Raw genomic sequence first — 25,113 nt, 5'->3', positions numbered from 1 at the left:
ACGATTTCATCGAATATTAGCAAATATTTTGTTCAACACTTTTGTTCTTTAAACGCTCCTATTTTCACACCATTTTCAATAGCTTCGAGCTGTTTAATGCCACTTCCAGTTGAAGTTTATTTTCAAAGTAAACATAAAACCGAGAGAAGTGAGCGTCTGCAATTGGCTGGTGACCAGTTCAGTGTGTACCCCACCGCACGGCCCAGCACAGCCTGCCACTCTAGCGAGGAGAAGCAGTGCAAATAATAGAAAATCACACTTTGTGTATTTAAAACAACCAAAAACAAAACAAAAAAAGCAAAAACACTACAAATATTACAGCTTACTGTTACTGCTTACTGAAGTTGTGAAACTCTTCTTCATGTATGTCGGCAAGACACTATTATATTGGCACTTCTTTTTATGAAATGTTTCAACTGGTGTCGGAAAAAAAATGTCACATGTCGACATGGTGAATTGTGTTTGAGCGCTGGAGAAGCGCTCATCATGGACATGTTGTGATTTGCTGCCCTCTAGCGGTACGCTCCCACACTGACACAGGAAAGGTCAACTCGGTAAAGGAGAGAGAGCGAGCGAGCGAGCGAGAGAGAGTGAGAGAGAGAGAGCGAGAGAGAGGGAGAGAGAGAGAGGGAGAGAAAGAGAGAGAGAGCGAGAGAGAGCGAGATCCCATCGTCTTGTTTTACTTTGTAGTTGCAAAGAGCCGCGTGACAGGTGAGGAGGGCTCAGGTGCTCAGTGAGTGCGTGGGTGAGTGGGTAAGGGTGTGTGTTGGGATTTAAGGGTGGTGGGCGGGGCTGTTGAATTGTGTCTTTTCCCCACCGAGTCCTCATCTCGCGCCGTGTCTCAGCTTGCAGATGCCGACAGATGTGCCCCAAGACGGACTCAAGACCGAGGAGGACAACCTCAAGGTACAAGAGCGATCCGCAATAAGTACATTAGTTGCTGCTCGTGTGTGTGCGTGTGCGCGCGCGTGTGTTTGTGTGTCTAAGCATTAAGAGGTTAAGAGACACCTGCAAATTAGGTTTTGTGTCTTTTTATATTTTAATATGGAAAATTCTACAACTGTATGACATAGTTCTTGGGAAATTTTCGTATGCAGTAAAAAGGGTATTGCAAAAATTTTAGTATAATTGCCTCTCATTGTAAGTATTTTCCCACCAAATATATATATATATATATATATATATATATATGAAAAAAAATGAGTAGAAAAAAATGGAGAGAATATTCTGTAAATATGCAGACAACTATATATTTCTCTGCCTCCGTTTTTTTGGGTGCAATTCCACTGTTGGCCAATAGATGGAGACACATTTTCCCTTTGACGCTAAATTTGAAAAAAAAAACAGTGAAACCAGGAAGTATTTCAAACTCAGTCGAGATTTTGCTAAAGATTATTAAATGTGAAATCCTCTTCAACCCTGCTCTTTTTTCCACCTAGAGAAAGTGACGACTGTTTTAGAATGAACACGGCATGATTAGTGATCTATACTGTGTTTGTTAGTCTGGCAAAAAAAAATTCCTGTAAACACAGAGGCATCTGCGTACAGTTACACTGTGCAAATGTTTTGTCTTATCCATTGCACGTTTATTATTTTTCTATACACGTTTAATTCTCTTGATGTTGTGTTTAGTTGAACAGAAACTTCAGTGGGGGTTAATAAACCTCTTTTATTAGAAGAAGTGTTCATTATCTGCCAAATGGCTTTTTTTTTTGTGCAGCTCACTGCCACCCCAAATTCTTTTTTTGTTCAACATGAAAAAAAAGAGTATTCTTGATTATTCAAAAATATGTTTTCCTTTTACTAGGCGGCTACCGTTTTCTCGCATAAAATGCACTTTGCACAGCCTCATAGAGTCGGCGTGTACGCTTTGAACGCCCACTTAGGTTACCAAAAATGGTTCCCTGTCAAACTTCCAACAATTCTTCCAGTGTGACCCCATGACCCTGTCCAGCACGCCCACCGCCCGGCGTGGCAGCACCCCGCTGCCCATCAAGCACCAGCTCAGGCGGGAAGAGGCCGTGCACGATGACTGCGACTGGTCCTCGGACGCCGCCGCCACCGCCTCACCGCCCATTCGCTTCACCTTGGCCCCGGCTGACCTGGCGCCACCGGCGGCGACGGAGGAGGCGGAGGGCAGGCCCGACGGCCCTCTGAGGATAGCCCTGCTCGGGCAGAACGGCGTGGGGAAGTCGTCGCTGGCCTTCGCCCTGGCGGGGGATGTAGACAGGACGACGTCGGTGGATTCTGACGGTTGTTTGTTTTGCATGTTCGAGGGCGGCCCGTCGCGCTTCTCAGGGTTAACCTGTGCGCTCGTTGTCCTCAGGGGAGGGTCACCTGAGCGCCGTCACCGTAGACGACGAGGAGAGCACTATTATCATCTATGACAACTGGAGACAGGTGAGACAAACATGTCCGCACTTTTTTTCTCCATCATATTCTTTTGTCATTAATACAGATGCTCAATGCATATAATTTGATTAGGAAACTGTAATTGTTTTGTTTGAGTCTATTCCTGTATTTGAAAAAAAAATTCCACATTAGAAAAAAAAATTCTGTACTCATTCACTGCCATTGACGGGTATTGAAGCCAAAAAGTGCATTCATTTTACCTAGGCTGGCAGTCAATGAGTTAAACAATATTTATGTATTTTTTTTACATATATTTTTGTACTTTTTAAAGAATGTCTAAATCTAAATTTAAGAATAATTCATGTTTATTATATCTCTTTTTCAAAATAAATAAAAAATTCTAATATTTACAGTAAAACATTATATATATTTTTTACAAGTACTGTATAAATAATAGAAATAAATATCTGAATATTCAAACTAAAACAAAATCTAAACTTTAATAAATAATATTATTTATATTTATATTTATATTTATATTTATATTTATATTTATATTTATATTTATATTTATATTTATATTTATATTTATTCCAAATAACAACAATAATACAATACTGGCTGTCCTATAATAATTTTGTAATAAAGGTGAATTAAGGGTTAGGTTCAGCAAAAGGTAGAATTTTGTTTTCTGGAACATCACAGCTATAAATTACAATCCATGATAAAGTCGGTATTGCGCAAGCTTTCATAGATCAAACATAAAACCAAACAAAAAAAAAAAGAAAATATCTCAAAAACCTGACGTGCAAGAAAAAAATATATTTGCGTCAACGGCCATTAGTGGGAGTCACAAACAACAAGACCACAATTATGCATTGCAAGCAAGGGAGGAAAAAACATAATTGCGAGGACATGCAAACGCTCCGTTTGTTGCATTTCTCCTGGGATCAAAACAATGGCCACATCGTGACCACCCCGTGTGCTCATTATCCATTTGTTTTGCGTGTTCGACTCAGGTGTGTGCGTGTCTGCGGGCTGCCCACAGATGTGCGAAATGACTGAAGGTGGCGAATTCCAGTGGGAGTGCAGCACAAACAACACGAATCATAGCGTGTCGTGTTTTGATTGTGGGATTTATTCCACAGTGTGTATGTGTGTGTGTGTGTGTGTGTGTGTTGCCAGGACCTGTCGGCGTTACGCTGCGAAGTGTGCGTGTTGGTGTTCTCGGTGACCGACCGGCGCAGTTTCCACCGCACGGCGCAGCTTCGCCTCCTCCTGCGAGAGACCCAGCCGCAGACCCCCATCATCCTGGTGGGCAACAAAAGCGACCTGGTTCGCTCCCGAGAAGTCACCACACAAGGTCAGACCAATAAGTACAATGGTCGCTCGCGTATTTGTAGTTTGTTGTTGTTTGATGTTTAAGTCAAAGGCCTGTCTAATATAAAAGTAGTGCTTTGGAACCAGCTTGGTGCCAAGGAACTATGTTGAAGTGAAGGGGAGGAGCTTCATTTGGTAAGGCCATAGCACTGTCTAATTGAAAAAGTGCTGCTTTGCCATCTTCGGGCGTGAAAGGAGGCTCTTATGACTAACTTGTGAGGGGCGTAATCACGTTCATCATGACGCGCATACAAAGAGCACCATCTATTGGTCAATGCTGGAATTACAACCAATATAAATTCGAGTAAGACCAAAATAGAGTCCTTAATTGTATAAAAAAAATATGAAGTTGTGGGCAGAACTGCAAACCAAATCTTTATTTCATTTATTTTTATTCATTTTAATAACCTTGATCGTATCTTGAAAAAGTCCTCCTTGTGCGTCCCCCCCCCCCCTCAGAGGCCATGTCCAGTGCCGCCCTCTTCAACTGCCTCTATCTGGAGATTTCGGCCTCTCTCGACCATCGCACCCCGGAGCTCCTGGAAAGCGTCGTGCGGCTAGCACGAGGCCAGCCCCCGTGGCCCCCGGGCACCAGCCCGGAAGATATGAGCGCCGGGGGCCAACGGGAGAGCATCACCTCACGCGCCAAGCGCTTCTTGTCCAGCCTGGTTCCTCGGTACCAGCGCGAGCGAGGGGACACTGGCCGCTTCCTGCGGCAGAAGTCGCGCTCCTGCCATGACCTGGGGGCTCTGTGACGAAGAATGATGTCGAAATCGGAGGGTCAAACTTGTTCTTGTCACCGGACACGGAGTTATTGTTGGCCCAAGGCGCAGCTTATCACGGTGAAACCACATGGAGGCGATATGATAAGTCTACACACCCCTTTTCAAAAACCAGGTTTGTGATATCAAAAGGTTTGACTTTGAGAAATCATTTTAAATCATTTGTTTGTGATATATAAGCTGTACACGTCCACTGAAAATTCTTTTAAGAGCAGGGAGGTAAATATAAGTGAGATCATGTGTTTGCATAAGTGTGCACACCTTCTGACAACTGGGGATGTGGCTGTTTTCAGAATTAACCTAATTGGCCTGCCATGACATGCCACCCCCATTGATTTAATGTTGGGTATAAGACACACAAAATGGCTTTAAAAGTCTACACACCCCTGCTCAAATACTGTTTTTGTGTTATAAAAAAAAAAATCATCATTATTGAGATCTATTTGTACAAGTCATTTTTTTAAATTGAAGTAAAGTGAAAAGAACTTCTGCTAGAAGAAGGGAGAAAAATAAACTGAGAAAAAATTGGTTGCAAAAGTGTGCACACCCTCTTATAATTGGCTGCGTTGCATGCAAACTCGCATTAAATGGGCGCATGCACACGACTGCCACTATTTAAAGTGCCTCTAATTAACCCCAAATACACTTCAGCTGTGGAAAAGGTTTTGAAATGATTTATCTTGATCTAATTTGTTATATCTAAAACCTGGCATTTGTCGGGGGGGTGTAGACTTGTTTATCCACTGTAGATGCACTGCAAGGAGTGGATCAGTCCGCCATAAATCAGCAGTTGGTACCTTGGTTTTTAGGCCACGGTTTGGTTCACATTTTTAATGGAACAAAATGCAAAAAAAAAATGCATATGCTTTGTGTAAATAGGAATGAATGCACGACCATTTGGAAACAAAGAGCAACAGCTAAAATCTTTTTCGAAAACTGCAACATCAAGAGTTCTTAAACGACACACACGAGGGCAACAGTAACAGCTTGAGCAGTGTGAATCATGATGCTAAAAAAGAAAAAAAACGCTAATTAATAGCATTTGTTATTGCTTTAGCTCCATTTGATTAGCCTGGAACAGATTGTGAAGCTATGAAACCAAGAGAATAGGTTGTTGGGGAAAACTTAGAATTGAGGTTGCGAATCTAGGTCAGTGCTTCTGATTTGTGTTCAGCAGAAAAGGCCTCGCTGGCCCTGACCAACCACCCGTACCGTAATATGTTGTGTGAATCCTAATAATCACCTCTTCATATTACATAACTTAACTGCCCCAGGAGTTGCTTGGTTAGTTTTGATAAGAAGTCAAGGTTAAAATGAGGGCAAACCTTAAAATCACTCAGAGGGCCTTAAAGGGGACGTCAACCCCAAAAAAATTCTTTGCGATAATATGTTGTGTGCATCGCCGCTAGTCTAAACATGGCATCCTGATTAATATTACGTTCGTGGAACATGAGTTAAGCAACAAAATCCACCCGTTTTTAGCCATCTCAGTGACGGCCATTTTGTCACTCTCTGTCAACTTTAAATGACATCACAGTTGCTCAGGGAACGACCAATCATGGCTCACCTGTTTTCTGAAGATGATCCATGATTGCCTGCTACTTGAGCATTGAGCAACTATGATGTCATTTTCAGTCAACAGCAAGTGGCAAAATGGCCGCCTGCAGAGATGGACAAAAATGAGTGGATTTTTCTGCTTAATTACCTCAAACACAATATTAATCTTTAGTCAGAACATATTATTGTAAAGAAAACTTTTGGGGTTGACTTCCCCTTTAAGTTTGACACCCGTGTGCTAAACGGAAGCGTAATGTTATGTCTGTTGTATTCATCCATTCATATTTTGTACAAAAAAGGACAAAAACATCATAATTTTGTGGAAAAGAGCTGCCGCAGTGATATTTAAATGCGAATAAAAAGCTATGCTTTTTTTTAAGACTAACAATAGTGTGCCTCGTTCATCTCAGTTACAACAAGGAGGCAGTGCAGCAATGCTGTTGACTGCAAACTCGCAAGTTGTTAGCGAGGAGGGATACCACGCTGATGATTCATTTACTCTCATTGTGGTATCCATGGCGATGGTGGGCAAGCGGGGAACCACTGAATAGTAAGCAAAGATAAAATGAAGATGAGGGAAACTGTGCCTCGTCGTACACGGAGGCATTGTTGCCACGTTACGGTCGTCAAGGAGACGCGAAGCCATCATAACATACGTTGTGGTGATGACGTCACGCCACTCTTTCCTCCTCTGCTGCTGTTATGCATTTGCCATTTCAGCCAGCAGCTTCTTCCTCCTCCTCCTCTTTCTTTTTCTTCTTCTTCTTCTTGGCGTTCAGCCACTATCCTCCCACCTCTTCCACCCACACGTGCACCAGGTTTTTGGAACATCACAGGTCATTTAACCCATTGTTTGTTGTCAGCAAATGATTGCAGAGCAGTGATATTTTGGAATGCGAGATTATATATATATATATATATATATATATATATAGTGTCATGAGGTTCTGATTCATTCCGTTCTCTGTAAACCACTGGAGCACTGGAAGCGACTGATTGGGGCTCGATAACGTTGACAACGGGCTCCCTCTAGTGGTCAATATGGTGTCCTGCAACTGAAAACCAATAGAATACGCGAATTCATGCAGCTCATTGTGTAAATACATTCAGGAAAATATGAATGAATTAAAAACTTCAGTAAATAAAAAAAAATGCTAAAAATACAATTATATACGTACATATCCATGTATATCGTCAAAATATCTTCACGACAAAGGCACAATGAAAAATAAAAAGCAATTAAAAAAAAAAAAAGAAAGAAAGAAAATTATTTCCAGAGGAGAGCCATCTTACATTGGACTGGACTTCTGTGAGATTATGCTAGGATCCTCATATATTAATGTTAGTATCAGAGTCGGGTGAGGGGCGGCATTAGCGTTGGTCCACCATTACGTGTCTGTGACGTCACAAGACCAAACCCAGAGAACAGGTAAACTGTGATTGGTTGGTCCCGGAGCTGATGTAAATTTCAGTCAACAGCAAGTGGCAAAATTGCCACACCCCAAGATGACTAAAAACGGCTGGATTTTTCGGTTTAGCTCACATTCATGAACGAGATATTAATCAGAATAGCGTGGTTCGACTCTTGGGTCGCATTGAACATATCATAGGAAAGATTACGTTTGACTTGACTTCCCCTTCAAATGTATATAGTTGTCATGCACTTAAAAACACTCATAAAAAGATCAGAGACATTTTGTTACAAGGTTTAACAAATAATTTTTATTGGAATGATTGAGACATTAATTTTGTTAAAGATTTTCTTGCTCCGAAGAGTTGAATAAGCCTGATGAAGGAAAATGATGATGATGATGATGATGATGATGAGACATTAGCTTAGAGGCTGCAGGCCTGGAGCTTCTTGTCGGCCACCTTGAGGGCCACCCAGGTGTTGAGCATGGAAGCCCTCAGCTTGCACCAAACCAGGTGATTGGTCAGACCGAAGATCTGAGCCGCAAACAGAGCGGTCGCATCAGGGGAGAGGATGGTGGAACAGCCCAGACCTGCAGCGATAGAGAAAGACTTTGAATGAGTGATATCGTCAATTTTACTTTACCAACACTACAAAAACAAAAGCGAGACTTACCGCTCGGCATGCGAAGGGAGGACCACACGTCCTGGGAGCCCCAGTCGGGTGTAATGGGCGGGCAATTGATGACCGGATAAGCAGTGTTCCCTGACATCACGGGGCCGAGGCCGTTGCTCCGGCCAGCCACCGCCACAAACACGGTGGGAACGCCGTCTCCTGGTAAAACAACAAAAATATGACATCAAACAGCCACTTCCTTGTTTAATTAATTATTAATTCATTTAAAAAATGTATTTAATGAATAAATAAAATAACTTTTTTGTTCCCCTAATGCATAAGGATTTTAATTACAGCAGAGAATTTGACCGTTGTACAATATTACAACCGAGAGGAAATAAATAAAACCTGCAAAAATTGTATGTTTTTTTTTTTTGGTTTAAATGTTATTATTTTCATCTTAAGTTGCAATGTATTAAAAGGGAAAAAAATATTTTAGCCAATTTTAAAAGAGCTAATATTGGCAGATTAAAATTGGTTCGGCCCAAATTAATCATGGCTAAAAAGTGAAGCGTGGAGAATCTCTGACGCCATCTCACCAATTTCCTCACGAACTCCAATAACCAAAGCATTTATTACTTCCCAGCGCTCAAGAGGGACCAACCTTCGTATTCGGCTTTAATGCGCAGCGTTTCGTCTGGGCCTTTGTGCGCAGAGGTGACGCGCAGCACGCAAGGAATCCCGTAAGAGCTGCAGGCCTTTTTGATCTTCTCGCAGTGGGCCATGTCTGAAGTGGAGCCCATCAGGACCACCACCCTGCCGTTGGCTTGGGACTCCAGCAACAGCTAAGGAGGTGCAGCATAAGGGACAGTTAGCGACATTCATTTAGTCAACAAAACTAAGCCCACAAAAATAAAAAATAAAAATGTCATTTGATGTCAGTCATGTGGATGCCAAACTAATGGACTCAGACAGGGAGAGCATGTTTTTAATAGGAGTCTTTTGAATTGTTTTAATCGAAAGCTACATATTTTTACATTAAAATTAATCTACAAAAATACTTGGCATTTTTAAAATAATTTGTATTAAAACCCTCAGCCAAATACAAAGTCATTTTTCTGACTTAGGCACTTATGCTGTTAAGATTTTATTCATGTATAATCTAAAAAAATGAATAAATAGTTTTTTTTCTGAATATGTTTAAAAATGAATTAGGCAACTATGCTATAAGAAAAATATTTTATGGTGGGTTCTAGATTTTTCATTTTTTTTAATTTGGAGATTCAGCCTTTGCATAAAAAGTTTAAACATTTTTTTCCCCCTTGATTTTTGCTTGGGAGTTTTCAGTTTAGAGTTGGCTTGATGTGGTTAAAATTTTCGGAATGCAACCTAGCAAAAATAATTAACAGATTCAAAGATCAAAAGCTTCTTCTGATCAGCGAGGATTAAAAAAAAAAAAAAAAAAAAAAGGCTTGGCGTACCTTGACCCTTTCGGAGACCCACTCAAAGTTTCGCTTCACCATTTGCATGGCCTCAGGGGTCACCTCTTTGAGGTCTCTGTAAACCTGGAGGGCGGAGCAAAGTCCGTGGCTCACTCAAGTCAATCAGTTCTTGCAGATGAAGAAACAAAAGACAGACCTGCTTATCTTTCTGCTGGCTTCTGTCTCCGGCGGGCCACAGCCTCCACGAGTCGTTGTCGATCACATCGGCCAGAACAATCTCCTGAGTCTTCACGTTCACGCCAAACTCGATCTGGGAGAAAAAAAAAAAAAGGAGTGTTTCAAACTTATTACAGGCTTCGCCAACAGGGGGCAGCAATTCACCCACACGCTGAATCAAAAATTCATCACTCATACAAATAAAAAAAATAAACAATCACTCGCTCACACCGGGGTTATAATAAGTTTTGGATTTTCCATTTTTTGTTATGACTTGTTTCTTAAATTTCAGTCAATTTTTTTTTTTAGAAATTCTTTTTTTTTTACTTTTTTGAAAATTCTTTGTTTTAGGTTAGTATTTAATTTTTTATTAATTCTTCTTTAATATGAATTTGTGTTGGCCAGAAAAAGAAAGGTCACGTGGCATTGTGTAATTCAGAAAAAATATTTTTAAAATGAAAGCTGAAGGCTTTTGTATGATAAATGAAAAAAAATGAAATGACATTTTCACATGAGTTAGTTTTATGAATGGAAGATGCAGTTTTGGTTGGCTCCGTTTTACTAAAAAGCATTTATTTTTATTTCATGAAGGAAAATGTGTCACAAACTACAATTACCTTGACTCACACACACCCACTCACCCAAGTATACCACCCACACAAAAATCTGACACGCAAAAAAATGTCACATGCACACACAAAAATCACACATGCATTGAAAAAAAAACTCACCGAAAAGATTAATTAAAAAAAAAAATCCTATGCACACAAAATAAAATCACATAAACATATCTCCCCCAAAATAAGACTTTCAAAAAAAAAAAAAAAGAAATCACAACCAGCACATATGCGCGCGCACACACACACACACACACCTTCATGTCCACCAGCGTGCAGTTCTGCGTGGCCCAGGCCTTCTCGAGGATTTCAAAGATGGCCACGGTGCTGCGGTTCATGATGTCCACCTCGCAGCGGCCGATGGCGAAGCCGGCCGGGGAGAACTTGGCCTCCAGCAGCTGCTCCTCCGACCACTGCGGGTCGTTGTTGGCGTCATCCTGGAGAAGTGTATTTTGGCAGCTTAGTGATTTTCATAATGCACTTCGATTCTTGAACCTTGGGGTACTTTAACCAAACTATGTCACAGAAGTATGGTGGGAACTGTTTTGAATTTAGCGTGGACTCACTTTGAAGAACATCTCCATCTTTAGCGGGGAGAAGCGGTAGCCCTCTTTCACACCGGGGTTCCTCTTCAGGAAAGAGCCGGTGGCGACCCTGCGACACACCCATTCGATGGGAATCATCTCGCAATGGGCCGCCACAAATGCCGTGTCCGAGTGCTGCCTCACAAAGGCCGTCTTGATGCCTGCAAAACATTGAACAAATTCGGCGCCAGGGGATGGAGGGGGAGCGTGGGGGAACAAGAAAAAAAAAAAAAAAGATGACCGGTCATGAGGGGGGATGACATCGCTTACGTTCTGCTTGATTACAAGTCACAAGGTGCTCACGTGCAAGATTTGACAGTCTCATGATTGGTAGATGGGTTACAATTAGACAATTTTAAGCAGCGTGCCGAGTCACGCAAGAATCGGGATAATGCAATGGCACATGACAACATTAGTGTGGGCTTTCAACACTGTAAAATGTTAATAGCGCACATCACATTTTACATTAGATTAAGGTCAAATGTTTAAAGCAAGCAAGCAAACTTGTCTTTTGGTAGAAATTATTCTCAAAATTTTAAATGAAAAAAAAAAATAAATCTTCACATTTCAGAATCCCAATTGTATGACTCTCTCTACATTCACCTACATGAATAGTCAAGACAAGGTAGTTTTAATGTAATTTGTAAAATATTATACGACTAAATTATGGTAAATTTGGAAAGTCTAACACTCATTGTGGTATTTTCCTTACATTACATAGTTTAGTCAAAATGTACTCAGGAAAAAAAAAATGTCAAAGAAAATGTAAATCATCCCTGAAAAAAAAGCACCTTAAAAACAACAAGTTTAATTTTGAGCAAAAATGTGACTTTAAAAAAAAGTAGACGTTATAGTTATAAAGTACATGTTTATATATAAAGTTTAACTATACATGAGGATGGGCGAGTACCAATAAGAGGTACAGGGTACTCATGGAGGCTGCCGATGCCAGCCACCGATACTTAAGGGGGGGAAAAAAATGACAGTGGAGTAAGTCCTCCTCTGCAGTAGTTGGCGCTATACTGCAACAGTTTGACACAGCGGCAAATTATCACCTCCGTCAGAAAATAAAGGTTTTGCGTCATTGTGTTCAAATAAAATTTTAGATGTAAAAAAGGTATTTTCAAAACTAACTTAAAGTAGAATAAATATGTACAATATAATAAAAATCAAAATGCATACCAAAAAAAACCCCCTGCGGGTTTAGAATCTTTTTAGGATTTAACAAATATGTGATGTAATAAAGTACATAAAATAAATAGTATAAGTCAAAAAGACTGCATCTGATTTGGGAGTTTACGAAATAAATTTAATTTTAAAAATTAATAGAAGGAAAAAGTGATTCTTTTTTTAATAGCATTAAATAATGTAAACGAGTCTTCAGAACGTAATGATTGCAATTGATTAAATCTATCCTTCTTTAGTTACTGCACTGATGTTTGAGTCCTGCCTGGTTACGTGTCTAAAGTTAAATTTGACTCATTTTGATGACGAATTACCAATTCGGCAGCTATTTTTCCTAACCATTTGTCCCCGTAGCAAAGTGCGCATGCATGCATGTCGTTTTTGTGGCTTTTTTCACCGGCTTGCTGCAACAGTTCAAACACGCAGCTCGTGGTTTTATTGGCGATTGCCGCTTTGCCCTCCATCTGGTCTTTCCTCACGGCATTCCCGGCGGTGATCTGGTCTTTGGACTGCACCAGAACCAGTCCGGGCTGATCCACGATCTCGAAGATCTGTTTGGTCTTGCCTTCGTTCAGCTTTTGGCCGATGCTCAGCTCTAAAAAGATGACAAGAGAAAAGCTTTGTGAAACAGTGCGATTTTTTAAAATAGTTTGCAAAATCCAAAGTATTGTACAGTACTCTGTGTTGAGGCCATGTTTCTCTTCGACGCGCCGCAAAACTGCACGACAAATAAAACAAACACAAAAAACAGTTAGCCACTCAAAAAGTTGTCAAGCGAGAATGAAAGTCGGAGGCGCGCAGGGCAGAAGACGGAAGTTGAGCGTTTCTTACGTGCTCTCATAGCCAATCAAGGCTCTCCACTCACTCATTTAGACCAATCACAAGAGCGTATTGCTCTCACGGTGGGTGGAGACGCCCCTACTCTATTCTGTCTCTAAAAAAAGTTATTGGGTTACATTACGAAACTTTCACAATTTCTTTTTTTACTGACACAGTGAGACATAACCGCCGGTCAATCAGCTCAACCCAATAGATTCACTCGATCGAGGTGATTTGTTATCAAACTTATCGCACAGCACTTCATTAAATCTTTCAAAGTTTAAGTAATGGCGCCCGTGATACAATACTGCCAACTTGTGCCTTTTTTAAAAGACAATGTTTGACCCCTACGTGGTGTTATCGTCTCCAGCTGATTTAGTGCCATTTTCGTGCGTTTTAATCGACCGTGTCGTGTAAAAAAACACGCTCCTGTTGTGGCACGTGTTCTGGAAACAAGAGCTGAGAGTTGTGCGCATGCGCAGATTGCCCGTTCGGCCACTTTGGACCAGCATTCGAAGCAGCGGCAGCGGCGGCGGCGAGATGGAGTTCGAGGAGTCCGGTATCGGGGAGGAATGCGGAGTGTTCGGTTGTGTGGCGGCCGGAGAGTGGCCCACGCAGCTGGAGGTGGCTCAGGTGCTCACCCTGGGGCTCGTGGCGTTGCAGCACAGGTAACGTAAAAGGAAGCATCTTGGCGACACTTTTCAAGTCACTCGAGGCACATGCGATTTTTTTAGGGCTAGGAAATGACAACAACATCACAACAACCAAAAAAGAACCGTTTCGGTGTTATTTGTTCACTCGTTTGTAAACGTGCGCTTCAAAATGGTCAACGAGCGGCTATCTAGCGTGGAAGTGGCAAAAGTTTGTGCCGAGACGCGTTCAAGGACCGAAGCCAGTCGTCTTATGACAGTGATGTCCAAACTCGTTTGACATTCTTCACATAATGAATATTAAATCCAGAGGTTGGTTGATAGACTGAAATTTCAAGCAAGAATACTGTAAAATGTATTAATGTTAATTACTCAAACGGAAGTAAATATATTTGGAATGAAGGATGATAGAAGTTGAAGCAGAGGCGTTTCTAGTCCATTTGGGGGGAGGGGGGGTCCTTAAGCAGCCCCCATATGAATCCCAGCACCCCAAAACATTTGACAATTAAAAATAAAAGTTTTACTCTGTCGATTTGAGCAACCTAGAAGTGTGTAAAACCATACAGTACTTGTTTGAAAATCCGACTGTATTTTAGCAACAGAAATACAGTTATGTACGTTATGTGATCATTTGAAAGCCAACGTGCTACTGAATAGCATGGTGACTGAAAGCACTGTAACATTATCTCTCCTTTTAGGACAGTCGGAGAGGAGCAAATAATTAAAGTAACGCAAAGGGAAAACAATAAATTGAAGCAGAAGTCAAATCCGATTTTTTTTTTTTCCCCAATACTATTGTCAATGGGAATGATCACAATCCCAAAAGGCTTTTTTGGTGTAAAGAACAGAATGTACATACAGTCCTAAAGATATTTGTGTAAAAAAAATGTAAAGAGTTAAAGTAAAGTGTATGCTTTTTTTTTATAGCATCGACAGCTCTTTCAAGATACAAATAACACTGTTTTACAATTATATGCTGCATATACACCAAATCTACCCAATGAAATAATCGACACTCCTTTCACCAGGAAAGAAAGTTTGATTCTACTATTTTTTCCCAATCTTTAGTATCCAGCAGTAGAACATAGGAACGTTTTATGAAATTGAAACATTTCTCCCAGAAACTGGAGAATCAGTGTCACAGCTCTAAGACCTCAGTTGTACGTTTTTCACATTTATGGCCAACTCACACTAGTAATATTGCAACACTGCAATATTAGTACATACAATATAAGGTTTTTACGTAGCCACAGACAAGGTTGATCAAAAATATAAAATAGCGCATCAGTGCCATCTCTTGGTGGTGGTGCCTCATACCACTCTCCTCAAGCTTGGAGCAGCATCAGATCCCCATAAAGCAAAAAAAAAAAACGAAAAACGGGAAAACACATTCTTAAAAAAAATGTAGAAAAACTAATTTTGGGCAGTTAATTGTACAAACATAATCCGTCTGTCTAGGTAATAATATGCGTGGCAATAATGATTAGGTTTATATGCATTATATTTCTTTATAAAGAACAATAATTGAAATAAATCAGAATTTTCAGATTTTTTTCTTTGGAATCGAATGACCCCCAGTGGCCTTGTATTCACGCTCAAACATATCTGCTCGTGCACCAGCAGCGGAATCTCATCAGCTTCACATTCATAACAAAACAAAAGCAATCTGTCTTAAGGTGACCTTGACATGGAGCAGAAAGTGGAGTGAACAATCTATGTTAGATAGCGTGCTATCTATCTGCCACTGCAGACAAATGATCTTTTTCTTCATTGGGGCACTATGAAAAGACATTTTGTCACTATTCTAGTGAAGTTTTTGCCGGAATAAAAGCGAGTGAGACATGAGAAAGAATTTCCTCTTTTCTTTCCCTGCTTGTAGAAAGTAACGAGCATAATGCCGGCCACCAACATGGACTGTGACACTTGTAAATGTTCGCATTTGCCAAGGGCGGCAATTAGTATTTTTTTTTTATATATATATATATTTTGAACTCGAATATAGATACAAATCCATTGGTTACTTCCAGGGTGGTCATTTTTGGCCAATGCTAGCATTCAATGAGCACAGAGTGGATGTTCAATTTATATCACGAACCAATAAATGTTGACCCAATCATTTCTTACAAATTAATTTACTACTCTGACGACTGTTATCGAGCAAATGTGTCACATAACCTATCACACTAAAAACTACACGGCAGTTTGGAAAGTCCCTTTGCACTTTTTTACGATTCAATCACAAATACATTTCAATATAAAATATTTGCGGTGCATATTCGAGTTAAAAAAAAAAGACATATTTTTATTAACAGACCTGTTTTAAAGTTAAACTAAAAAAAAAAAAAAAAAATAGAAAACTGCTTGCTACTATTGACCCACGTGAAAACCGTTGGACACTTGCCTTAACGAGCATGGATGGAATGTTTCCCTAAAACTGGGAGTGGGTGTGGAACTGACGGCCCGTGCAATTCTTAAAAAAAAAACAATAAAACCTGAAAGGAAGCATTTGCCAAAGTCTACAAAATGGCCCCTAATGAGAAACGTGTTCCCACTCCTTCTCTAAACTAACCCAATTAAATGTCACATACGGGTGACACCCTCACGGTAACGTGACACGCATTCCACACGTGGTGGTAACCGTGCCCAATTTAAACTCCGCATTTCCCAGAGCACTGGCCCAGAACTGTGACCTTCCACGGATTAAGTGAACTTTTCATCATTATTTTAGAAATAATTACCTGCGTCTCAGATGATGCATCCTGGTCGGCCATCGAGCAGACTGAAAGGACTTCTATTATTGGAACGTGAATCTGCTCTTCTTTAACGTTCACATTGTCCGCAATTTTTTTCACTGGTGTCAGGGAAGCGCCTGTGGAGAAATAAAAGAGACAAAAGCATGAAATCCCCCCCCCCCCCCCTGTTTTTTTTTTTTCTTTTTTTTTTTTAGTGAATGCAAAAGTGGTTGCATCATGAGTCTGGCCTTTTGTCCGCAGTGACAAACGTACCACTATCCGTACTAATTTCATTAAGAGCCCAATCATGGGACTCGGGGAGAGAGGGAGTCTGCGAGTCGAGAATTACAAAGGCTTGTGGTTTGTCATGTGAAGTCATTACGCAATCATCGGACACATTTCAAACCTTCATCATCCGCCTTCCTCTTCATCCCTCGGCCATCCGACAAAGTGTCACCGTGCGGCGGGCTGCTTTCACAGGATCCTGCAAAGGACACGCCATAAAAAAGACAAGTAAAAATAATTTGTCGATTTATCATAATGCATCTCTGCCCCACCCACAAATTAGAACCTTGGCTGGGTCAACATTGTCAAGCAGTAAGCAGATTACTTTTTGGCCATGTGGTGCATGCAGCAAACACATTCGGCATGGCGATGGATCGCTAACCCCCAACAGTGAAAAATTTAAAACTCCTGCGGGGGTGGGGGGTAGAAAAAAGATTCTTCTTTTGACATTCAGTCACACGAATGATTAAATCCTCGCATCTATTTTTAAAATGTCGTAAATCGGTGACAGGAGATTGCAAAAGTGAAGTCAGCATTCGTGTTATGAAATGAAATTGAATTAATTTCATTGGATTTGCTTCTGAATGGTCGCAACATCAGGCAAGTTTGCAATATTAGATAAGACGTCGTTAGAAAGGTTCATTACAGTTCTGTGCCGACCAAACCACAATAAAAATAATTTAATAATAAATGTACTAGTCAGGATAAAATAATTCAATAAAATTTTAAAAAAAGTAAATTAGCAAAAGAAAAATATTAAGTGCATTTAATAGTAACAATAAACTAATTAAAGTGAAAAAAAAACCCATGAAGGTGTACCTAATGAAACGTCCTGTGGGTGCCACTGGTCCAAGTGATGACCACTTCCTGTTTTCATCCCTTGTTCTTCCTGTGGCGTGAGCGCGAGGCGCATCGGCGAAACCGACTCCGAGCGACACTTTCTTTCCTCCGCCTCACTCACTGTATGAGCGTTGCCCTCCAACATGTCAGTTGGGCGCGAGTCGGCGCGGCGTTCCGCCCGCGAGCCCCTTGGCCTTCGAGTCATAATGGCGTCCACTTCGCCGTAATACCTCATGAGGCGCTTGGGGTCGCCGTCGTCCGTCTTGCCCTTCTGGAGCGAGCGGTAGAGGTACTTGAGGTTCTTGTACTTGGTGTGGCATTGCTTCCAGTCGCGTTCGATGCCCTGCTGCATCAGACGGTTGGAGATCTGCGTAAAGACGTCCCGCTTTCTCGTGGAGCTCTCCAGCTGCCGCCTCACCCGCTCGTCAGACCACACCTGAATGAGCGCTCGCACCTCCTGGTCGCTCCAGTTCCGACCCGTGTCCGACATGGTGACCACGTGGAGCTGGTCCGCGGCGGACGGCTCCGCGGCTGTTGAATTGACACCGGAAGGGAATTAACAAAGGGATCGTGAGGGCATCAATCGTCGGGCGTTTTACCTGTTCCTCTCCATTTGGAATCGGGGTCGCCGTCCATGTCGTAATGGTCGCTGTTGTCGTCTGACGGTGAACAACACTTAATAGTCACGTGTAATCAAAAGCAGATTTGCGTTTCCTGTGCCTACTGCATGCACCACATGCACAGATCCGCAACAGTAATTGAATTTGGTGGCTTGAAGATGAAAGTCTTTCCTCCACATGTGTTACGTAAGTGCAATTTTAGGTAATGAAGTGCTGCAGTGCGAAATTGAAAACACAATTAATCCACCATACTAATTGACGAGGGTAAATATTCAGCCTGATTTTGTGATGAAGTGCTGCGTCAGTGAGTGAAAATACAATTTATATTTTTGCTATTTTTTCTTCTTTTTTTTTAAAAGTTTTTTTTAGGCTCATTTTGATATTGATCAGAATGAAACTGATAACCGATTGATCGCCGATTAATTAATTAAAAAATCCATAATGAGAAATATAACTTCTTTCTATTCTTAACACTTACAACAGTAACAATATGAATTACAGACAGAATATTTGAGTTTTAATAATTAACTCATTTAAAAAAAAAAGATAGAAACACTATTCGCTGCCATCTCACATTACATGCTAAGTCCTCGGATGACGCTGGTTTTCCCGGAAGAATATGGCATACGTACAATTATCAATCTCGATGACGACCTCACTTTCAGAAGCCACTGGCGTCTTCTCCCCGTCGCACAACCTCCTCTTCATCCCCAGAGAGCCCTCTTCCAGGCCGCGGTCCAGCAAGATGGCCTCCACCTCGTGAAAAAACTTCATGTACTTCCCCGGACTGCAGCGTCCGCCGCGCTCCGCGTGGGTGCTCTTGGCCATCTTATAGTCGTACTTGAGGTTCTTGTATTTGGTGCGGCATTGTTTCCAGTTGCGCACCACGCCGAAGGTGCGCTGCATCTCGCTGGATATCTCCTGGAAGATGTACTTGTTGTGTAGCGTGCTCTTGAGGCTCTCTCGGACACGCCGGTCGGCCCAGATGCACAGCAGCGCTCGCACCTCGTTATCCGTCCAGTGGCGGCCTTCTTCCACGCCGAGTAGCCCCTGGTGAACCGGAGCGCCTGTTTTTGGACATATGTGAGGGCGTTAAGTGGGGACATCCGCGATAGAGAGGTAGCTACGTTTCATCCAAAAATGCACAGTTTAGCAAGGTCTTGTTAGGTAACACTCTATGGCAGGCGTGGGCAAACTACAGCCCGGGGGCCACATGCGGCCCGTTAAACGTTTTAATACGGCCCGCCGAACTTGGAAAAAAATTAAATGAATAAACCTTGTTAATGTTTTATTTTCTAAATACTCTGGTGTGTCAAACACAGATATTTTGTTGTAATGCTTTTGTTCACTTTCATTTAAAATTTAAATGTATTTTTTTTCCCCCGATGAGGTGAGGTTAGCAAAACACTCCGTCCATCTGCTCCTGGTCCGGCCCCTCGGTCAAATTTTAGAACTCATTGTGGCCCGCCAATCAAAAAGTTTCCACACCCCTGCTCTGTGGTCTTTTCTTTTGATTTTCACGTGTGTGGGTAGATTTTGTCTTGCATGTCTCTACAATGTTTTTCACCATTTTTGAGGTGTTAAAACTAAGCTATTACTTGAGAAATCGACGACTAATTGATTATCAAATGACTCGCCAACTATTCTTGTAATCGTGTCAACATTGAGAACCATTGTTTAATTTAGTTTTTTAGAAATCGAATGATTGCAGTCTCTCAACAGTAATTATTCTCTAATTTCTCTAATCCATGGCAGCAGGCGGATTGAACCTCTCAATAGCAAATATTAATCAGCGATGGATTTATGTGTCCCTAAATGTATTATGGCTGCTGGACGATACTTTCATTAACTTTCCCCGAACTGACACTGACACAACACCCACCGCATGTACGTCAACCAATAAGAGCACGGATTAGCACGCAGGCTAGCTTGTGGCTAGCGCTTCTTGTCGCGCGATGGGAAGCCCCTGCGGCGACCCAGTGGGATATCGTTCAGGAAGTGGAACCTTGTCGGCCTTTGGAGGCATAAGAAAGATTGTGTTTTTTGATTGAATGTTGACAGCTGAGCGGGGTGTGGTTTCAGCACATTTACATGACACGCCCACAACCTTCCAGAGCGTGGCTTGATTTATTTATTACATTTTGAAATCTCGTTTTATATACTTGCTGATTTTTTTTTTTTTTGTTAATGAAACAAATTTACAAAATATTTTCACTTTAAAGGGACTTTAATATAAACATAATATGTACCGCAATTTTGTATTTTCTTAATTGCAGCAACATATAGCGACACAAGTAGCAGCTTATAAAAAAAAAAACAATCAAATGTAATGCTTTATATAATTACTTGAACTGATTTTTGGGCGCAATAATTGAAGTTAGCGTGTTGGTGTGGCCCTCGACAAGCGTTCCAGTCTTCTTTGGAAAAAGGAATTGCCCACCCCTCGGTCTAAAGTTTTACCTTCGGGTGCTGAGGAGGTGTAGACGCTTCTCTGATGTGCCCCCACCTCCTCCATTGTCGTGTCTGCTCGAGGCCTCCTGTCGCTTTTCCTCGCAGCCACGTTCGACGCTGAGCCTCCTCAGACGCTCCGAGACCAGCTCAAATGTGACTCTGCTCTGAGCCTCGTGCTGAGCCACCGCCTCGTCCCCCCCCCCCCCCACACCAGAGCCAGCTCATCCGCCTCCCTCAACCGCCTTTATCGAGCTGACGTGGAAACGCTTTCCCCACCCCCACCCCCTCGACCCGTCTGGCTCTGCTGCTCAGTTCCCTAGGCAACCAGGCGGTTAAACCCGAAAGCAACGCCCCCACGCCGGAAAGCGGCCTCACCACTGGCTTAAGCTATGTGCAGAAGGGGGAGGGGCCAAATGTAATCTGAGAAGCAGCTTGGTAAATAGACTGGAACTGCAGCAAGGCAACAACTCCTTGTCGCTGGAAAAGCTCCTCAGCAACCCCCCCCTCCCCATCCCCATCTCCATCTCCTGCCAAAACCCATTTTAAGATTCTCCTTCCCGCTCTCTGAAACCTGTCTTGTTTGCCTGCAGGCTTGGCAGAAATGCGACGCTTGTATCGGTTGATACATGTTAAATGTTGCAAAGAGTCAATGCACAAATACATTTTCTAATTGTTACCATTGGAAATCACATCAAGTAAGCTACAAGCTTTATATATCTATCAAGTTACTTTATGCAGTTCTAATATTGACTTCTAAATTTTGGTGTCAAGGCTACACTAATTACCAACTTTCCGTAGTGGCATCGCAATTTTTTTTTTCCCATTGAGCCATGCGATTGTGCCTCCACAGGGGTCAGGAAAGTGCAGGGGTTGTCACAAGTGATGGTGCCAGTCCACCGACATACACAACCCTCAAGGTGAATACAAATCCCCTCGCAAACTTTATCAGTAGGTGAATCATTATCTCCTCCTCATATTGATTGCATGCGATTTCTTTTCAGGGGATGGGCTTGGTCAGCTCCGCTTTCTCCCCCGAGGCGCTCCTCAAGCTGCGTTACGGCAACCTCGGCATCTGTCACACGCGCTACTCCACCACTGGCATGTCGGAGCTGCAGAACTGCCAGCCCTTTGTGGTGGACACGCTGCACGGACAGATAGCGGTGGCACACAACGGAGAGCTGGTCAACGCGCACGCTCTGCGGAAAAAGGTATTTTCAGTCAATATTAGCGCCGGTGGGATGTCGCAACCGAGGAAAAAAAGTTTATTTATTCATTTATTTGTAAAAATTCTCAAAGGAAAGTCCTATTTTAATGCGACAACTAATATTTTTCATGAGAAAAAATATACTTTCATGAAAAAAAAAAATTTTATTCAAAAGAAAGCAGTCCTAATTTCATTGGAAAAAGTAACATTTGCAATAGGAAAGTAGTAATTTAACAAGGGGGATATTTTAAAAGGAATGAATTATCTTATGAGGGGGGGTAAGCATCATTTTATGAATGCTACACTAAAGAATACTAATTTATATGGTGCAAATATTCGTAAGAAAAAAAAATCTCACATTAACAACTTGCGGGGAAAAAAATTACACCGTCACTAAATTTTCTATAAATTGTTTTAGTCGTTTTTTTCTTTACTTCCCAACCAACATTTTTCATTGCACTGAGTTGTTTGCGTGCCCGTGCAGGTAATGCGTCACGGCGTAGGCCTGTCCACCAGCTCGGACAGCGAGCTCATCACACAGCTGCTGGCCTTTACTCCGCCCCAGGAGGAGCTGGACGCTCCCAACTGGGTCGCCAGGTTTGTGTCCTCGTCTAACTGTTTGCCATTTATTCCGCCAGCGATTAAATTGTCTCCCACGCGTTTTGTAGGATTAAGAATCTGATGACGGAGACGCCGACGTCGTATTCGCTCTTGGTGATGTTCAAAGACGTCATTTACGCCGTGCGGGACCCTTACGGGAACAGACCACTCTGCATTGGACGCGTGGTTCCCATCTCCAAACTGCACAACTCAGGTAGTCGCCGTCAAGTCAGAGCGAGAGCAACCCGTCTGTCATTTGTTTCTTAACGAGAAGACAATCGAATGCTTCTCCGTGTAATGTGTTCTGATGATTCTCTTGATCGGTTTGTGAGGTGGCGGTGAGGCCGACACGGAGGGCTGGGTCGTGTCCTCTGAGTCCTGCAGTTTCCAATCCATCGGTGCCAAGTACGTCTTTGGTCAAAACCGATTTAATCTTCGGACATATTCCTTCTTCTGACCGGCCCGTCTCTCTTTTGACACTCAGGTATTACAGGGAGGTCCTCCCGGGAGAGATTGTCCAGATATCCCGACACGGAGTTAAGTCATTGAGCGTGGTGCCTCGTCGCGAGGGGGACCTCCCCGCCTTCTGCATATTTGAATATGTTTACTTTGCCAGACCTGACTCCATTTTTGAAGGTTAGTGTGGACACTGTGCTGCTTTTGTACATTATTGGTCACTTTTGACCAATTGAAAGCCATTTTAACCTATTCGGGCTAACGAATAGCATCAACCCACAGTTGGCCAAGACGTTTCTCAGCATAAAAAAAAAAAAAAAGCATAGTTCGCGACAATTGACGTCAACAGCGCTCCTCGTTAGCTCCCGGCAAATGGAATGTACTAAGGGACTGTTTATGCAACAGGACAGATGGTCTACACCGTCAGACAGCGTTGCGGCCGACAGTTGGCCATTGAGGCTCCGACGGACGCGGACGTGGTCAGCACCGTACCTGAGTCAGCAACCCCCGCTGCACTGGGTTACGCCCAGCAGGTCCGCCAGGAACCAAATCTTGTCGTCAGTTGTCGTCTTTGGTGCTAAACTAAGCTCTCCCCCCCAGTCTGGCCTGCCCTACATTGAAGTTTTGTGCAAGAACCGCTACGTCGGGAGAACTTTCATCCAGCCCAACACTCGCCTGAGGCAGTTGGGCGTCGCCAAAAAGTTTGGCGCCCTGACGGACAACTTTGCGGGCAAACGTGTTGTGCTGATCGATGACTCCATCGTCAGGGGCAACACCATCTCGCCCATTATTAAACTACTGAAGGAAGCGGGCGCCACAGAGGTTTGTTCGTTCCTCGTTACTAGCCAGTGTTCTTAAAATTGCATCAAGGCTGTTTGAGGTTGTCAATTTTGACCACCTTACTACTTAGCAATACAAGATCATCTTTATAGATTTTTTTTGGGGCAAAACACACATGTATACAAACAACTGCAGGACTATATAAAGAGTGCAACCTCGATGTAATGGACCCAGATCCAAACTAGTCCTGATTCTCCACTCCACTCAAAACCGCACAATTTGAAGCAATTTTGTACCGCATTAGGTGTTTTTAGGCCATGAAAAAAAAAAAATACTTGTATGTAACTGGACAATCAGCTTTAACGGAAGACCCTTTTCCCCACAATTAGTACATTAAATCAAGGTTCTCATTCATAAACTCTTTATCCTCTGCAAAAAGCAGTTTAGAGTCCATAATGAAACTGTATTGTACTGCCCCCTGGTGGCCAAGGCACGCACCAGGAACACATTGTACGATGGTAGAATGAATTAAAGCCATTTCCACTCATTATCAATGCTGACATTTTATTTTTACACCACTCTTACCTAATTGCAGTAATTACATACCTTGTCATACCTCATGACCTCTCGCAGCTCACTAATACGCTGCAGCACAGTGGATGGGAGTCACTAATCGAAGGCTGAAATAAGCATTTCAGTTCAACCTTTGAGCTGGACTTATCAGTTTGACCACGATGGTAACAGTGGATTGCGTCGCACTCCTCCTCCCGACAGGTCCACATCAGAGTGGCCTCCCCTCCCATCAAGCACCCCTGCTACATGGGCATCAACATTCCCACGAAAGAGGAGCTCATCGCCAACAAGCCGGAGTTCCAGGACATCGCCGGATACATCGGTAAGCGCCGATTGGCCTACTTGGCGTTTTACTTCCGCTGACTATTATCTTGTGTGTTGAATTCAGGTGCCGACAGCGTGCAGTACCTGACAGTGGAAGGGCTGGTGACGGCGGTCCAGAAGGGAATCGCCTCCCTGCAGGGTGACAAAATGATCAACTCCACGTACAAGTCAGGATGCAGCGTGGGGCACTGTACCGCTTGTCTGACTGGAAAATACCCGGTGGAACTGGAGTGGTAAACTGGCGAGTCATGGTACATGTCACCCTCCTTCTGACATTAAAAAAAAAAAAAGCCGAGTGTTTCTACTGAACTCTAGTGGTAGATTAATCTGTGATGTAAATATACAATTAGAACACTTTAGTTTGCCCAATTTTATATGATCATAATTATGTTTAAAAAAAAATCTATATATATATGCGCTCAAACCGCGACCAAAGATTTTCCTTTTTATAAGAACATTTGAGTTTTGTACTAAAGCGAGTGATTGTGTACAACGTTCTGGTGGTCCGAAATATGTTGCGTTAATATGCTCTTTTCTTCTTTCACACAAAATACATGCAATAAAATAAACACTGAGAAGAAGTCCCAAGGTAGAGATTTTCTTTTGTCGTTTTTATGGAACTCACATTTAAAACACAC

The 25,113-nt window shown here is 42.3% G+C and overlaps 3 protein-coding genes across 4 annotated transcripts; 2 read left to right on the top strand and 1 right to left on the bottom strand.

Annotated features, from left to right (window-relative positions):
* The first annotated feature begins 610 nt into the window (after positions 1–610).
* On the top strand, positions 611–6,450 carry LOC148324718 (GTP-binding protein REM 2-like). Of its 2 annotated transcripts, none has more exons than XM_088314205.1 (6): positions 611–711; positions 846–906; positions 1,932–2,253; positions 2,327–2,400; positions 3,538–3,715; positions 4,192–6,450. In XM_088314205.1, exons 2-6 carry the CDS (start codon positions 853–855, stop codon positions 4,485–4,487), a joined length of 924 nt encoding a protein of 307 aa, XP_088170331.1. In that variant the 5' UTR covers positions 611–711; positions 846–852; the 3' UTR covers positions 4,488–6,450. The 2 variants fall into 2 exon arrangements, with proteins under 2 accessions (XP_088170331.1, XP_088170332.1); XM_088314206.1 differs by having other exon boundaries at positions 692–745.
* A 1,321-nt stretch (positions 6,451–7,771) lies between these two features.
* On the bottom strand, positions 7,772–20,714 carry paics (phosphoribosylaminoimidazole carboxylase, phosphoribosylaminoimidazole succinocarboxamide synthetase). Its single transcript, XM_088313003.1, has 15 exons — positions 20,548–20,714; positions 18,720–19,154; positions 18,067–18,126; positions 17,447–17,998; positions 16,749–16,826; positions 16,349–16,479; positions 12,820–12,859; positions 12,539–12,736; positions 10,939–11,117; positions 10,630–10,809; positions 9,736–9,849; positions 9,579–9,662; positions 8,762–8,942; positions 8,158–8,316; positions 7,772–8,074 (listed from the first exon to the last, which is right to left on the bottom strand). The coding sequence occupies exons 1-15, from the start codon at positions 20,600–20,602 to the stop codon at positions 7,908–7,910; spliced, it is 2,613 nt and encodes an 870-aa protein (XP_088169129.1). The 5' UTR covers positions 20,603–20,714; the 3' UTR covers positions 7,772–7,907.
* On the top strand, positions 13,474–25,067 carry ppat (phosphoribosyl pyrophosphate amidotransferase). The gene is made up of 11 exons (XM_088313001.1): positions 13,474–13,628; positions 21,389–21,455; positions 21,540–21,746; positions 22,227–22,339; positions 22,411–22,556; positions 22,675–22,747; positions 22,827–22,978; positions 23,204–23,331; positions 23,399–23,620; positions 24,353–24,473; positions 24,540–25,067. Exons 1-11 carry the CDS (start codon positions 13,501–13,503, stop codon positions 24,710–24,712), a joined length of 1,530 nt encoding a protein of 509 aa, XP_088169127.1. The 5' UTR covers positions 13,474–13,500; the 3' UTR covers positions 24,713–25,067.
* Positions 25,068–25,113: the final 46 nt, after the last annotated feature.

This window comes from Idiotropiscis lumnitzeri, chromosome 13, assembly GCF_059441095.1.
Source record: "Idiotropiscis lumnitzeri isolate Australia: NSW breed Sydney's pygmy pipehorse chromosome 13, RoL_Ilum_1.0, whole genome shotgun sequence".
Lineage (NCBI taxonomy): Eukaryota > Metazoa > Chordata > Actinopteri > Syngnathiformes > Syngnathidae > Idiotropiscis > Idiotropiscis lumnitzeri.
The sequence above is the reverse complement of the archived record's forward strand: the minus strand, read 5'-3'. Positions and strand labels throughout refer to the sequence as shown.

Bases quoted from the DNA above. Each gene is read 5' to 3' on its own strand.
- LOC148324718 (XM_088314205.1), top strand. From the start codon at position 853: ATGCCGACAGATGTGCCCCAAGACGGACTCAAGACCGAGGAGGACAAC. The intron at 907-1,931 runs GTACAAGAGCGA...CAATTCTTCCAG, and splicing joins CCGAGGAGGACAACCTCAAG to TGTGACCCCATGACCCTGTC. The intron at 3,716-4,191 runs GTCAGACCAATA...CCCCCCCCTCAG, and splicing joins CCGAGAAGTCACCACACAAG to AGGCCATGTCCAGTGCCGCC.
- ppat (XM_088313001.1), top strand. From the start codon at position 13,501: ATGGAGTTCGAGGAGTCCGGTATCGGGGAGGAATGCGGAGTGTTCGGT. The intron at 22,979-23,203 runs GTTAGTGTGGAC...TTTATGCAACAG, and splicing joins ACCTGACTCCATTTTTGAAG to GACAGATGGTCTACACCGTC. The intron at 24,474-24,539 runs GTAAGCGCCGAT...TGTTGAATTCAG, and splicing joins GGACATCGCCGGATACATCG to GTGCCGACAGCGTGCAGTAC.
- paics (XM_088313003.1), bottom strand. From the start codon at position 20,602: ATGGAGGAGGTGGGGGCACATCAGAGAAGCGTCTACACCTCCTCAGCA. The intron at 12,737-12,819 runs GTACTGTACAAT...TCATCTTTTTAG, and splicing joins AAACATGGCCTCAACACAGA to AGCTGAGCATCGGCCAAAAG. The intron at 8,317-8,761 runs GTTGGTCCCTCT...TTGTTTTACCAG, and splicing joins CATTAAAGCCGAATACGAAG to GAGACGGCGTTCCCACCGTG.